This window comes from Mastacembelus armatus, chromosome 19 (genome assembly GCF_900324485.2).
Source record: "Mastacembelus armatus chromosome 19, fMasArm1.2, whole genome shotgun sequence".
Classification (NCBI taxonomy): Eukaryota; Metazoa; Chordata; class Actinopteri; order Synbranchiformes; family Mastacembelidae; genus Mastacembelus; species Mastacembelus armatus.
In genome coordinates this window covers 6,657,730-6,674,541 of record NC_046651.1, presented here as the reverse complement: position 1 = coordinate 6,674,541, position 16,812 = coordinate 6,657,730, and the positions used below count along the sequence as shown (strand labels likewise).

Sequence of the window (16,812 nt, the reverse complement as noted above, 5' to 3'; positions counted from 1 at the left end):
AAATTGCAAACAGTGCCAATAGTTTTTCTTGCACCTGCATAAGAGCCTCCTAAAATAAGGGCGAAATTGCACACCAGTGCATTTGCCACACTGACTACACAGCCCCATTACAATGTTTTCCTCACAAGGTGAAAACAACACAGCTAAACTTCAGTGATTCTTAAAATGCTCACGGATGCATATACAACTAGGCCTAACACACAAATCTTACATCCTGTACAGTCCCATGCTGCCGTGTGGGTGTACACCAGCTGGCATACTGTTGTTATTCCCCGTGTCCTGGAAAGGTGGTGCAGCTGTACAGACCAGAGCTCCCCTGCTGGGCGAGTTCATTTCCGTCACTGGTGGCAGCTCTGGTGGTTGTCATGGCCTCTGTGCATGTAACAAGATACCATATCTCTATTAGTCGAGGGTATACTTAATGAGCATGGTTGCACAGTGCTGTTGTTCATGCTGGTTCACTGTCACACTGGGACAGTGCAGTGGAGGCACTGGTAATATATAACGTGCAGGATTTGTTTTACCTTATGTTTGTGTATATGCGTAGGCATGTGGTGTATTTTGACAAAGTCCACCATACAGTATAGCCTACATATATCTACAAATGTTTGTACAGTGTGCATGCTTCTATTGAAATAAATAATTTTTGGCCACATGTATTTTCCTTAGTAAACAAAGAAATACAAATAAGTATAGTGACAGCCATATGGGGTAAAGGACTTGTATGACAGTTGTGGGTAATTAGCTAGACTTCCATTGTACATGAAGGTAAAAGGTAGCCACTGATTGGGTGGGGCCAGAGGAATGTGCATGTACCTGTACTTCTACTTTTATGAGGACAGTTCGGTTGGTCTTCAATTTTTCACTTTGAGGGTTAAGACTTGGATTTATGGTTAAGGTTATGGTCAGTGTTTGGTGTTAGGCATTTAGTTGTAATGGCTAAGGTTAGTCTAAGTGTCTTGGGAATGCATTATATCAATGAGTGTCCTCCCAAATGTAGAAACACGTAAATATGTTTGTGTGCGTGTACTTGTACTTCTATCTTTGTGAGGACCATCCTGAGTATATTCTATCAAAGTGAGGACATTTTGTCAAAACATTTTTCTGGTCCTCAGTTTTTTTCAGGGTTTGAGGGTTAAGACTTGGTTTTAGGGTTATGATTAAAAATAGGTTTAGGTTACGGTAACGGTCTAGGAAATGTATTATGTATGTCCGTGTTTTAAATAGTCTTCTTTATTCCTTATATATATGGGAGGACATCAAATAATCTCAAACCTTGTGTATTTATATTTGACCAACTTTGACTAATCCATTAATTAGTCCTGTACGTTTCCTGTTGGTCTTTATAACCCCGTCATAACCCTGGTGGCTGAGCAGTAAACCTAGCTGAGTGTCGGGGGACGGGAGCCAGGCGGAGGCGGGGCCTGCAGAGTACGCCCTGCCTTGCCTTAACTCAGCCTCAGCAGAAACCATTTGTCGCTGGGTCACTTCTCGTTTCTCAGCCGAGCGGAAAGAGCGGAGCGTGTCTGACGCAGCTCGGTCCATGCTCTCAGGAGAGCTGGGACACAGAAACCGAAGCGTCTCCGCGGCACGTACCTGTCTGTGTGGCATGTGATAGCGAGGGTTGCTATTTTTTTGACGTGAAGGAACAGGCAGGCTGGTCTCGACCTGTACAAGGGATAAAGAGCTCTCCGGTTCTTCCCGGTCTCCCGCCGTGACCGAGATGGAGCGGCTATGCGGACCAGAGCTCCCGTTCTGGGTGAGTACGTTTCCGTCACCCGTCGCCGGTGTCGGCTATGGTGGTTTGCCATGACTGCTGTGTGGGCGGCCAGAAAGTGCAACTCCACTGCTTTTTACTCTCTATTCAGGAGTACAGTGTCGGCTTAGTAGCATTTATTGTGTTAACGACATCCCAGTTAATGTCACGCTGAATTACGTACGTAAGAAGACGCCGTGTTGTTGTTTTCTCGAGGAGGAAGATAAGCTATCAAGTTCAGATAATTATCACTGTAGTGTTTGTGACAGACAGGATCCATAAACTCCAGTCTATGGCCAGGTCCCACCAGGAGTATTACAGTGACAGCGCAGTATATCAGCACTGTGATATCTGTGTCACAGAGTAGGAAGCAGCTCATAAATAGCACAGACACGCTATACTCCTACTAGTAATACACGGGGATAAAATCACAGCCAGGAAGAAAAGTCACATTATGAATATGACAGTAGACAAACACTGACATCACTGCAGGCGTCCTGTTGGAAAGTCTTTGTATTGTGCTTGTTACAGGAGATGGGAAACTCCATAGACTGGTAGAGGTCAGTATTATTCAGTAGTAGCACAGACACAAGGTAAATCCCATTGAGCAGCAGCATTTACCTCACTTTGTAGAATATCTGGGTGATGCCAGTCTGGTAGGGGTAACTGGGGCAATGTCAAATGTATTTTTTTAAACTTTGAAATCTTGCTTAATGTTTTGCAAACTGCTGTGTTGGTTTTTTGTGATTGTGTTTCTACAGCTTTCAAACAGAACAGCATCTCCCAAAGTCCACAATATTGTTATATGATGGAGATCTGTATTTGATCTTACACCTTTTTAATTTTAAGAAGCCATATGCACAGACATTTACAGTTTTGTGTAACATCGATCGATCGATCGATCCATCCATCCATCCATCCATCCATCCATCCATCCATCCATCCATCCATCACCTACCACCTACCTTTCCCTGGTTAGACATAGGCTGGAACCAATTGCAGCTGATACTGGGCAAGAGGCAGGGTCCATCCTGGACAAATCGTGAACATGTAACCATTGCAAAAATATTCAGCATGTTCAATATACATTAATATTTCAGTGTGCTTGTGGAAATCTAGATCATTACTACGCTCAACCTGTTTTACATTAAAGTAGTCATTTAGATCTGTTGCTAATAGGGCTGGACGATATGGAAAACAAATCTAATCACAATCATTTTTTTTGATATTACTATATAAACCAAAGCACTATTTCAGTCAAACTTAAAGGTTCCTTTTCACTCCTAAATGATATGTACAGATATAAGGTTAATTTTGATGTAAATATTATTTATTTTCTTTAAAAAATTGAATATGGCAAAAATAATGCATTATATAAAATAAATAAAAAATAGTTATATATAATAAATAAATCTGTATTCTGAACAGTCAATAGCCTTAAGTGTTACAGGAGAACACACTAAATTTGATCAACTCCAAATAAAATCTTAGTTTGTAAATCTTGAATCTACAACTAAAATATTAAGGCTTTCACATTTTACAGGAGAACAGAAACTAAATTCTTTGGTCCCATCCAAATAAATAAACTAGGTCTGTTTTGGTGCAGCACTCTTGTTTTAAGGGACCACCAACATTTGGTTGGGTCTAGGACTGTAAAGTCTTGTATTTCATGTGCTCTAGAGCAGGGTCTCCAACTCCAGTCCTCGAGATCCACTGTCTCACTTCTTTTCTAACTATCCCTGCCCTTGCAGTTTCTGATTGGCTGAACACACCTGATCCAGGTAATCAGCAGAGAGTACGGTAGGGATAGTTGGAAAACAAGCTGGGCAGTGGACCTCAAGGAGTGGAGTTAGAGACCCTTGCTCTAGAGTACGGCACTGCTTTAGGTGCCAAAAAGGTTAGTGGTATTAGTTGTTTTTAATGGAACATTTGTATATTCGTGTTATGCTACTCTGCTTTCTTGTCAGACTTTAAATATCTGAAATATCTCCACACTACTAAAGTCCTCAGAGCCTTGCTGCCAACAATGCTCTCGTATTTTGAGCCCTGGGCTGTGTCTGTTTGGGTGTTTTCATCATTAACACTGACACTCAAATTGTTGTCAACATTTTCTGTTCATTTTTTCTTTAATTAGGCCTCACTCCTGACGCACTGGCTTACACAGCCCAAAAATTAGCATATTGTACCGACCCTGGCTGCTCCTTCACGCTTTTGTGCTGTTTGTGTCAACCTCACTGACATGCTCTAACTCTCTTCTAGCCGCATTCCAGCCACGGATAGAGCCATATTAGTGTGACCTCTTACCACCTATTGCTAGAGCACCCAGCCAAGCTGAAGCACCACTACAGCAGTGTTTTTGCCTCTGTGCCATGCAGATGCCATCATTCTGGGGAAATCATTTTAAAGGGTCTGCCTGTCTCACATTGTGTCTATTTGGTGTGGTGTCTGTGTGACATGGGAAAGTTTAGGAAGCTTTTGGCCAACACCGCTGTGAAGAAACCCCATCTGTGTACCAAACTCAAGAGCTTTGAGGCATTTTGTCATTTCAACAAGGGTCAAGGCTTTGCACCTGATTTTCCTTCCACTTTTAACAAACTAGAGGCAGTTGTAATCCCTCAGCACTCAGCTGTGCGTGTTTAATCCACGTCAGGTTAAATACTAAAGCCTTGGACAAGGACTTTTGCTTCATTTGCATTGTATGCAGACTGCAACTTCATCTGGAGCTGATAGCTCAAGGTGTTCATGAAGAAAATCATCACTTGTATTGGTTTTTGCCTTATTGGCAGATTTCTGAATTAGCCTTCAAGTGATAGCCTGTGCACAATGTTAAAGAAAAGGACTAAAAAGGTTACTTTACATTGAGGGTTTATACTTTCACTGTCTCATCTTGACAAGATCAGGATCAAACCAGAACCGGATTCAAATGTTTGATTTTATCCCAAAGCATATACAATTTAAGACCCCAAATTAACTAGAGAGGAACTTGAATTTGTATGTCATTGTCATAGTACTGTTACTGTGGTAAATCAGTGCTGCCCACAATGTAGGGCTGGGTGACATGTTTTTGTGATGAAATTTAAATTTAATCCAGTTTTGTTTTACAATATCTAACACCAGATTACATCAACAAATAACAATTATTTTCATTTTTGGTAAATCGGATAATTTTATTTCTGCATTTAGATTTAGATGCAGTTTGGTCTATAAATGTCTAGATATAAAATTACTCAGTCGGGGAAGTTGTTGATTTGTTTTGTATCAATCCAGGGATAGAAATAAAAAAATGTTTGTAATCTAATTCTAACAATCTGCCTCCAGATGGAGATTGACTGAAATAGTGTTTTGATTTATATCGTGATATATAATTCTACGGCAAGAACTTGGCAGTAGTCACTGACCCAGACAGTTTTAAATGTTGCAGGTACCAAAACAAAGACAAGAAAAGATAAGGCAGATCTCACCCTCAGCTTCACCAGCATTGTGGTTGGTGAGAGAAACAACACCAATTGTGTCTCATATTAGGTTTTGACAGCATAAATGTAAACAAGTTAATATGTCACTTGGACATATTAACTTATATCTCAAGACAAAGTGAAGACAATTGATTAAAAATATTTTATCACGCAAATGGGGGGAAAGTTTGGGAATCTTTGCACTAGCTCAGCAGTTGTGTGTCAGTGTGACTGTTTCACAGAGTTATCCTGTGCTGCTTTCCTCTCCTAAGAATCAGTTGTTTTCAACTTTTTGCAACATGTGAAAATCCAAACTATACTTTCAGATAAGGTCATTGACAGTAAATGTGTATTTTTGAAATAGCACCACATTGTAAGGATTGGATAGGTAGTTGTACTTGTGGGTTAATGGGATGCTCATTACAGCCATGACAGTGTATAATAAAGTGGATACAAAATTTCTAGTAGGCAGCTGGATGATTTGACTGTGATGTGACTGACATGCAGGGAATGATTTGCATGTTGTGTTCTTACTTTGTTTGCTCATAGAGTCTAACATATTGAGATGGGGTATCACATCATCTAGCTCAGCAGATGAAATTTGCCTATTGACATGAACAGTAGACTGTGGGGCTAGTGTCAGAGATAAAATCGCACTGGGCTACATATAGCTTACTCAATGTGAGGAGTAGGTAATGACAAAGATATAGCAAAAGCAGTGTGTGTTACATGCAGTGCACACAATAACAGGCCCATCCAAAGCCTGTTTATCATCAGCATCATATACTCACAATTTAAACTGTCAGCAGCAGCCTGGATTACAGTTGTGTGCTGAGAGAAAGCACAGCAAGACAGGACGAGCAGAGCTCTCCCAGAGCATGTAAACTATAAGCTCTTGTATAAGTCTGGATTGGTTGGTCTTCATTATTTTGGATTATGTTGCTGGAGCTTAATAGAAACTGAAAAAAGGAAGTTATAATTGCAGCAGTCCCATTGAAACCAGCAGCAATGACTTATTTAAATCATAACATATCCCATCACTACAGCCTCTCTTAAAATCAAGAGCAAAATAAAGCTGTTAACAGGCTTCTCATTCTAGTTTGATAAGGTCTTCAGTCAGTAAAGCATCTAAAATTGCATTTGCTTATTATTCATTCATATGATTTTATAATTTGTCAAAAGTCTTATTAGCAATTCAAATAGAGTTAGTTAAATGTGTCATATGATTCAGTCATTTAATTTCTTATTTTAATGTCATTTTGGTACAGTTTTGAATTTTAAGCTAAAAAATTCACTTGAAAGCACTTGACCCTTGTTCACAAACACAGCACCACACAGGCTTATTTTCACAGAAAGTCCCCAAAATGTAATGGATATTTCCTGAACTGAAAGATTGCTTACCTTGTAGAAATCAGGAATCGAGAACTGAAATAGTCTGATTTTCACAGCTGGATGTCAGAATTTCAACCTTGCTAAAAAAGTTGCTAAAATGTATTTCTACTTTATGTAAACTACTTGATGTTAAAATGTAGAAAAGTCACTTCCTTTGAAAACTTTCAAACAGCTGGCTGGTCTGCGATTTATTATCCTTAGAGTCTTCAAAGTGTCAGCCACTTCCTGTGGGTGTTCTGTAAGATTTTTATTGGTTTTCATTTCCAAGGTACTCCCCCTGAATCATAACATTTTGTCCATTACAAACAGGAATGTCTATCCTATAATTTGCATTTGAGGAATCCAATAATGTCGTGTTCACTATGATGACACGGACTCTCGAATTCGACTGCTAATGATTTCCATCTCCGAGTGTAAACGCACATAGCCAGCAGCAATTCCTGTCTTTACCGTTGTCGACCTTGCATTCATACCACTTGACAGCTTTTCAGTGAAACAGAGAACAGATGGCAAGCCTGCTGCATTTTATTTTCTCAAACCTCTAAATATACTAAAAAACAAATGAGAAGTCTTTCACCCCATGCCACCTGCAGTACAATACGAGTGTGTTGATTGACAACTAATTCATCAACAATGCCATGTTGCGTGTTTTGACTTCCCTGCAATGGCTGGTACAGATTAATATAATTCCACTGTTACAGTATACTAGTACTTAGCTTTGAAAGAATCTACATTTTCAGTGTAGACATATATAGTAGAAATTATGTCAAATAGCTGTAGAATAACTTCATTTAAGTCACAGATTAATTTACCAGGAATATACACTTGTCCCTATTGGATTGGCCAGTGGAGTGCATTGCCAGATGATTTTATATTGTATTACACTGAAATAAAATTTGTGCCTTTTGGTACAGCTGTGGTCATGTGCTGAACAAATCTGTTATGTATAAATCACTGGTGTACAGCATGTACAAATGTACAAATTGAATTTTGTCATTGGGATTTACTAAATTGTTTTTGACCTGGCGCCAGCTATCTGCCAACGACTTTACCACTAATACCATCTGAACTCTTTGTGTCCATTTAAAGTATAGGCCTTCACAACAGCCCTACAGGTCATGGATGTATTCATGTCTTTGATGATAACCTTCTTTGTTGGAAATGGAAATGGTCATCATGCAGCCTTCTACAGCTGAATGCAATAATTGGACAACAAAGATAACCAAATAAAGTGAAATTAATTATGACAAGCTAATAGGAAGTGAGATTCATGTCTAGATTTTGTAAAACAGATATTTTGAATTGTACAAGTGATAGGATGTGTGTGTGGCATGTGTTCTTCTTTTTTTAATTTGTCTTTCTGTTTCCACTGTTCCACTGTCGAAAGAAAATGAATATCGGTTGATATATTCATCCATCCATCCATTATCGATACCCACTTATTCCTAACCAGGGTCACATGGATCTGCTGGAGCCTATCCCAGCTCTCTTTGGGTGAAAGGCAGGGGTACACCCTGGACAGGTCACCAGTCCATCACAGGGCCACATAGAGACAAACAACCTCACACACTCACACTCACTCCTATGGGCAATTTAGAGTCACCAATCAACCTGACATACATGTTTTTGGACTGTGGGAGGAAACCGGAGTACCTGGAGAAAACCCACACAAGCACAGGGAGAACATGCAAACTCCACACAGAAAGGCCCCTGCTGGCTTACAAACAGAACAAACTTAAATACCAAAACATCTTCAAAAGAAAAAGCAAACTCATAATCCTCACAACTCTACCAGAAACTACTTTCATGGGCCAGTTAGAGTTCAGCAACATTTCAAAGTGAAACTAAGTGTCAAAACATAATTTCAAAAGGAAAAATGCTCTCACTCATGGATAGAGTGTGGCATTCAGTGGTGGTTGGTTAAAAGTAGCAGGCTATTAATAAATACGGGCAAATCCTGCCTTCCTCAGGGTGTTTTGACAAACAATGAACTCAAATCAGTAAGTTCTAATTCTACACTCGTGCTCAGTGAACGATCTAGTATTGTATGATTTAACCGCAAGGGACAAAATCCGAAACATACAACATGGAGACCATGATTCAAATCACATACCCACAGTGCTAAATGTTGAAGCCTTTATAAATATTACCCAACAATGTCTGATTTTCTCAATTAGGTAACTCGGCTTTTATTATGTCAGGTGTTACTTAAATCCCTATGGCTCTAAAGCCATCTCATGATAATAAATAGCTGCTATGCAACAGTCCCATAGTGACGAGTGATGAAGCTCATTAGGGAGGGTAGTGTCTGCTCCATCTCAGAGTTGATCTGTTTCAGACTTCCTGTTCTTTTACTGTAAATTCCCCAGTTAAGTGAAACAGTCTTTCTCTTCTGCTGGTTGCCTGTTATCCCATAGCACCTCAACCTTTTCATCAGACTTCTTGTTTAAGTTTCAGGTTTCAAGTCTCAAGTGTAGTAATAACTGCCTCCGTATTTAGTTAGGGCTTGTCGAGGCTCTGTAAGCTGCAAGTGTAGAAACATTTCTGATCAAACTGGAAAGGTTAAACTGGCCATAACTTTGATAAGAGCCAGCAGTACAGTCCTCTGTATCAGATGAGATAAGGGAGTGTGTCTATTTATAAGCCCCATTCTTTCATGCTTACTATTTGAAGTATTGATATCCATGAACAACTGTATCAAAATTTCCCCTATTGTCTTATATGCTCTGGTGATTCATCATAGCAGAAACTAATTATACCTTGTCTTATGTACATTCAGTGACTTTGCACTAAAATGAGATTTAATGTGAAATGTGTGCGCAAAGAAAACGTGTTTGTGCAGTACGTCAGTCAGTAAACCAGTTATTTACGCATGGAGATATCTGAATGCTTTTAAGTTTGACATTTACCTTTCAGTTTAGTGTGCCATGCTGAGTGAAAGAGATGTGTTACATACAATATGAACACAGATAATATGCTATAGGCTGCTCTCCCGCGGTCTTGTGGTCACCTGAAGGTGAACTGTTGGAATGGAGGGCATAGATGTTGTTGTGCTGTTCATTTTCACTGGAAAACCCATAGAAGCAATTATTTCCAACAAATCTACAGTGTCACCTTAAGCTTCATCAGCACAAGGGTGGGTAATTACGAGAGACAACAGTGTGTTACAAGTGTACAAAAATACAAACATTAGCTTTAGTTTGAAAAAGACGCCATATACTTTTTCTGTTTTGTTCGATAATAAGTTGTAGTTTTGTATGGATTACGATGTTTAAAATAAATTCCAGTGGGGTTTGGGAGTAAAAGATGTGTTTGTGTGTGTTTTGGGGGTCCTCAAAAATATACTGGTTTAAAGGAATAGTTTGAGATTTTGGTAAATATGCTCATTTACCTTATTGCTGTTTGGGTAATATGAAGATGGATCCTAGTTAGCTTAGCTTAGCATAGCAACAGGGGACACAGCCAGTCTGACTTTGACCAAAGAAACAAAATCTGCCTAAATGCACCTCTATAAAGCTCACTAACATATGGAAGCCCATTTCTGTCAGTAAAAGTTTACTCATGATAAAAAATAAAATATTTATGGTATATCAAAATTTGAAGATAAAATCAAAATTCTGACTTACAATTGTGACATAGAAAGTCAGTCTGATTTAAGTCATAATTTCAGCCTCTTATCTAATAATTTTGACATAAATGTTTTTTTTTTCCCATCATTTTTTTTACCAGCAGAAATGCACTTCTATCCTCACCTGCTTCATCTGTACAAAAACATGTGTAACTAGAACAACTTATGGCTTTGTGTTGTTAACATTTAGGACAAACAGTACTCGCTGTGGGATGCATGTTTAATTGAACATGGAAATGATGAACTGTATACATGACACACCTGCTCTGACTAGACACATTTTATTACTGGAACGATGAAGTTGATGTGACAGTATGTGTGCATCCCCAGGACATGTGTACCAGCGGAGGTGGTAACACCAGAGTCCACTGTGGAGACACCTAGGCAACCTGTTTTATGTTCATTCATAACACTTATCGAGTGCTGAAGGTTACACACCTTTTGATTAAAGAAAAATGACTCAGACTGTTCTAGCGGTTTGACATGTCCAACATGTTTAGTGTGATCAACTTTAAGTCCTTCAGTGAGGCCTGGAAGTTGTGCAGTATTGTTTGCTTTGTTCAGTTTTATCTGGCCAGTTCTTTAATAACGTCCACAGGAGCTGAAGCTTCATGTTTTGTAATTCAAGTTAATTCAAGTTATATGGTGTTTATTTTATCTATTCTTGAAATCCATAAGTTACCCTGAATTTGCAGTGAACATAGATCATGTCAGTAATAAAATTATTTTACAAAGACCACTGTATATCATAAATTGTTTGACTGATTACTAGTTTTGTCAATTAAATCACAGTTGCACCTGGCAGTTATTTGGTCATTTCCTGTTTTTACACATACATTTTTGTATAGCTGAACCTGACCAGCTGGAAGATTTGGAGGAACTCAGAAACACGTTTAGTTATGCTCCATCAGAGAGAGGCTAGCTGCTTCCACATGTTTCCAGTCTTTATGATATGTCAAGCAACTGCTGGCCTCCTGCTTACTGTGCAGGTATGAGTGGTATCACTCATCCAACTCTTGGCATGAATGTGAATACATTAAGCTGTTGCTGTCAGATAAAATCTGAAAAATCCCATCAGGAGTAAGTGATATGCAGTATTGCCACTATCTGAGCCTTTTTTTTACCTACAGTATTTAAAGGGCAAGCATTCATTTGGATGCATGGACAGTCCAGTCTTGATGAAATGGAAAAAGCCAATTGAATGATTACATGTTACGTTAGAAGTGTTTATTCTGTTTGTTATTTTTTGGGCTTGAGAAAATCCATTTTTGTGTTTGAGACTGAAAACATGTGCTGGGTGTATAATTGACATTCATCCTTCCATCCATTCATCCATCCATTATCTATACTAGCTAATTCCTAATTAAGGTCACAGGGATCTACTGGAGCCTATTCTGACATTCAATAGAAAGTTCAATCCAAAATTGAAAGGTCACAAATTTTGGTTAATAAAGAAAGTCAGAAGCTTTTTGCTTGTGTACTGTTAAATCTGTGTTGTCAAGGAGAGTAAGGAAACCACTGTGTCAACATTCTGCTTGTGTTTAGGGCTCATGAGCCAAAATGTTAAGAACTTCTGAAGCACAGGGAGACACTTTACAGCTGTGCTCCACACCCTGCCACATACACCAACAAGCATGTCACCTCCTCATCACCACAGATGCAAATATGTGTGGTGATGGAGCTGGCAGCTGTGTTTATCTTGGTTCTATCCGTGGGTGAGCCTTTAACTGTTTGTCCAGGGGAGCATGATAACCACTGTGTCAGGGCTACATATCTCTATGATTTATGTCTACTTCACCGTTCTTCTCTGGATGTCCTCCATAGTGATCATTATTGTTAAGCAGCAGGAAAAAAAAAAAAAGAGTAATTCTTTTATACAATGTCATGGAGGGTTTTAATGTTAACATATGATCACTTTGATCTGAACTTAACTTGCTTTGTAGTGATTAATAAAACTGATAATCTTGGATTTTAAAGTTATTATGCTCTTGCACTGATTGTGTTAAATTTCAAAAATATGAGGAACTGGATTTGACATTTGACATCATGTTTCCTGCCTATTGACCAAGAGGTCAGGCAAAGGATCGCAGAGCGTTCACAGATTTCAGTTCAATGAAATGATCTGATATGATGAAGACGTGGTTGTGTTGGTAACGTTGGGGTGAGAAATGTGTTCACTGTTTATACTGTGTGTCCTGGTTTATGATGGTTCATGGAAAGGTTAAGGTAGACCTATTTAGCGTTGTTTAATAACAGACGATTTGTAACCTGAAGTGCTGCTCCCCCATATTGTGTGTCTCTGCAGGTGGCCAATCAGACGCTCCACACAGATCGGCCTGATCTCCCAGAGTGTTTTCAGCTCTCTGTCCTCTCATGGCTGCCGTGCATCTACTTATGGGCTGTGTGCCCGATATACCTCTTCTACCTCAAGAGGAACAACAGAGGCTACATCATGATGTCCATTAAGAACAGGTTCAAAACGGTGAGAATGGACTTTTTGTTCATTCATTTATTTATTAGTAACGTCATTATACACATGAAAAAAAATTCACGCAAATGTCAGCCTGCACACTTTTACATGTTTGAAATGCTACACAAACTTACACAATACAGACAAATACTGTAATAGTCTTCTCTGGTTTTAAAGTAAATACATCAATAACATCATTTATTGTATCAAGGCTATTTATGCATTGATTAATCTGCAGGTTATTTTGAAAATAAAATGATTATTCGTTTGGTCTATCACATGTCACAAAGTCATAAAAAATGGCTGTCACAACTTTGCAGAGCCCAGAGTGATGTCTTAAAATTGCCTAATTTGCAGTTGAAAATCCAGATGTATTTTATTTAGTCATATATGAAAGAAAGGCTTTGAATCGTCATATATAAGAAACTTGCCACTACTGTCCAGAAGATCACTTGCTGCCCTGTCCCCTCTATGGAGAAACTGTACAGTTCCCACTCCCTCAAGAAAGCCCATACTATCCTGAAAGACCCATCCCATCCTGGGTTTGTTTGAACTGATGCCTTTGGACAATTAAAACTCAAACGAAGAGATTGAAGAACAGTTTTACCCAAAAGCCATAGTTGCACTAAATGCTGTAAAGACCTGATATCTTTACAAGACAGCGACTGTGCAATGTTGATACTCACCATGCAATATTATGTGAACAGTTTTATTTGTAGTCATTTATTGTTGATAGATTCCTTTTCATAGCTTTTTAAATCTTTTTTGATATTGCACACAAAGGATTACTTTCAATTTTGTTGTAAATAGTAAATGGCATATGGTCTTATGTCTGTACAATGTGCAAATGACAAAATTGCTTGAACATTCCTGATGCAAATAACTATCCCTCCCACACCATAAGACTGTATTTTGAAAAGCAAGACTTCAGGTAATGTTAAACTGATGCATCTAGTCGATACTGGTTACAAGATACTCTCCCACCTGCTCCATTCATCAGTCATTCAATCATCTCATGATCATCTCTTTTACACTACTCTGTTTTTATAATATTTCATGCCTGTTTTTTCTCCCTTCACCATCTCTGTGTGCTCCCAGGTGTTTGGCTTGTTGCTGTGGATAGTGTGTTGGACCGATCTCTTCTACACATTCCACGAGCTGAGGCAGGGACACAGCCAGCCGCCCATCTACTTCATCACCCCACTGGTTCTTGGCATAACCATGGTGAGATTTTATTTGGATTTTTACATATTCAAATAAAAACTGTTGTTGAAGATATGGTATCAGAAGACAATCAAACCTGCACTGTCAAATATATTCAGGGCAGGTCTTACTTCTGTGAAGAAACAGGTCTTACTTCTGTGAAGAAACAGGATATGTAGAATCCAAAATTATGAATATAGAGACTTATCACCAGTCCTGTCAATCAGTTAGAATATTTAATCGTGATTAATTGTCTGATGCCATTAGTTAGCTTGCAATTAATAGCAAAGTAATTGCACACTTTTGTACATTTGTTGTAAATGTACCTTAAATAGACATTCAGGTTTTTAACACTTATATCAACATGAGAGCGGACCAATACGTTAGGCAAATCTATGTTTATTATTATTGCAACCATGTAAAACTATGACAAATACTGTCCATAATGTTCTCCAGAATAATATCAACAACAACTAGGAGGAGAAGGGGAATGATGCCACAGGAGCATGGTAAAATGTGTGATTACAGCAAAGAAGTTAACAATATTCTAGACATAAAATGTAACTTTGTAATGCACACAGTGATGCTACAGCTGCTTCAGACCCACATTACTTGCCTGAGCCTTGCTTGCCAGCTGCTGTGGAGTGTGTGTGGAGCGGGGAGTTAATGCTGAAGTGACGGCAACTTTGGCCCTGAAGCAGAAATTTCCCGTGGGTTTCCCGACTATGGTCTGGAGGCTAAAGCAGGAAAGGTTAACAGTCATCACAGGATGTGCATGTATTAATCATGGATCAAAAAATGTGTGGCATTAAGAGGAATGTGCCTTAACTCATTACTGGCACCTCTGACCGATACTGGTCACCTAGAAGTCTATTTCAAACTCTCGCAGTCTATTTCAGCAGTGTATGCATTTTTGCCACAAGCCAAGAGCTGGACTGGGGAAAGGAGCCAACAGTTCATAAAAACATTTATTCACCTCTTTAAATTTTTGGAATGAAATTTCCTGCTTTTTCCTCTAGAAACTATGAATATGCAGATGTCCATGTCAAAAGTTTATTTGCTGGACACAGTGTAAAGTCTGTAAAGTCTTAGCACGTGTGTGTGTCTGAAGAGGAAGTTTCAAGTTTCCTTTCATCATATAAATTCGGATGTTAAACTGAGATTTTTACTTCATTGAGCATTCTGCACTGTGCCTTTGGAGTCATCTTAGCTGGATACCCACTTCTAGAGTCATAGTACTAAATCTCTAAATTTGGTATAACAATGCACTGATGAGTATGTAAACCCTTTATTAAATTCTAACCCGTTCCAGCCTTATGTAAATTAGCAATTGTTGGTTGTAAATCTGTAATTTGAGTTTGTGTGTAGCCCTTCTGAAGGTTATATTGGGTTATTGATAAGCTAGAAAAGTCTTGGAGCAGCACATCTTATCCAGCATATGATGTAGCAACAGTCAGCTGCGGCAGTCAAGCAAGAAATTCTGACCCAGTCAGACGGTGGTTCACCTTATTTGCACTCTGTGATTCTGTCTCAGCTAATCTGACTCAGTCTCCCTCTGCCCCCTTTCTCAAATAATAATATCCCCCTCCCTCATGTCTCAGCTCTTGGCCACATTTCTGATCCAGTTAGAGAGGTTACGTGGGGTTCAGTCCTCAGGAGTCCTCTTCATCTTCTGGTTCCTGTGTGTGCTGTGTGCCATCGTGCCTTTTCGCTCCAAGATCCTCCAGGCCTCCAGCCAGGTGAGAACACACTGTAGCCCTCAAATGTCTTTCACTTGTATGTCATCACCCTCTATCTCTGCTGCCCTTTCACCTTCCAAAGATTCTTATCCTCCATTTAATTTTTTGGCTTCTGTTATCTTCATAGTACCTTTCCCCTTGTTGTATTTCACAGTTTACTGTGCTTTTCTGCCTCTTCTACTCCCCAGTGTTCTTGATGCTTTGTAACATGGGTCAGTCAATGCCACTTTCCACGACCAATGTCTTAGGAGTTGTTTTAGCAGTTAGTCAGTGTTTTAGAAGAGTCAGCCCAGGGCAACACTAATTAGAGAGCGGGGAGGGAATAGTGGGTCTCTTGTTGCTAGCATACTTATCTCACCTGTATCACTGCATACCACATCAACAGAGTTTTAGCACACAGAAACCCTGCAGGCAGCAGGACAAGACAGACATATAGGCTGTGGTGTCAGGCTGGAGAAGACATAGCACAGAACACCTAGGAAGAAGCATGAGGTTTTTTTATGGTATGGTTGTTGATAAATACCACTGACCTAGGTGATTACTTGGCTAAAAATTCTGGCTTTTAGAAGTGTAAAGCTTTAATCTACTGATTATTAGAGTCCCAGATAAGTCCTCTTTTCTTTTAGAAGAGGTGATTAGTGACCTATTAAACATTTCTACTACAAAGGCTGAAAGGTGGTGTTTTCAAGGGAAAGGGGTCAAAATTTATACACAAATTTGCAGTATTTCCTTATGATTTTTTAGTAGTTCTGCATAGATTCCAGACTGCAAGGAAACTGATAAACCCAGTGTACTGTCCAGCCACAAACAGCAGACAGGAGGTTTCACTATCTTACTGGCTATTCTGAAGTTTATGGTCAACAATCAGACTAAGGATTACAGTGATTAACATCTTTACATTGGGTCATGTTCGTGGTCTTTGCTGTGGAAGAAAATAATCTATTTTATGGCTATAGCCCCCCTGCTGGGTCCCCCCCCCCCCCCGCCCTAGAGGTTCTTTCTGAACTTACTCTCACGGTGCAAACATGGTATGTCTGTTTTTTTTACAGTAGTGCACTAAGCTGCTACATGTATGAAAAATGCAAGTCAGTACAGATACTAGAAATCCCCTGTAGCTTTCTTTGTGTAGTTAGAACATCTTGTATCACTTGACAGCTGACTATACTTATACA

At 39.2% G+C, this 16,812-nt stretch overlaps 1 protein-coding gene across 2 annotated transcripts in view; it reads left to right on the top strand.

Moving 5' to 3' along the window:
• The first annotated feature begins 1,485 nt into the window (after nt 1-1,485).
• abcc3 (ATP-binding cassette, sub-family C (CFTR/MRP), member 3) overlaps nt 1,486-16,812 on the top strand; it is a 39,093-nt gene continuing 23,766 nt past the window's right edge. For both annotated transcript variants that reach the window (XM_026316406.1, XM_026316407.1), the window contains exons 1-4: nt 1,486-1,759; nt 12,534-12,710; nt 13,797-13,922; nt 15,503-15,640. In XM_026316406.1, the coding sequence (XP_026172191.1) occupies nt 1,724-1,759; nt 12,534-12,710; nt 13,797-13,922; nt 15,503-15,640 (477 nt within the window). In that variant the 5' untranslated portion in view covers nt 1,486-1,723. The remainder of the gene's footprint in view (nt 1,760-12,533; nt 12,711-13,796; nt 13,923-15,502; nt 15,641-16,812) is intronic.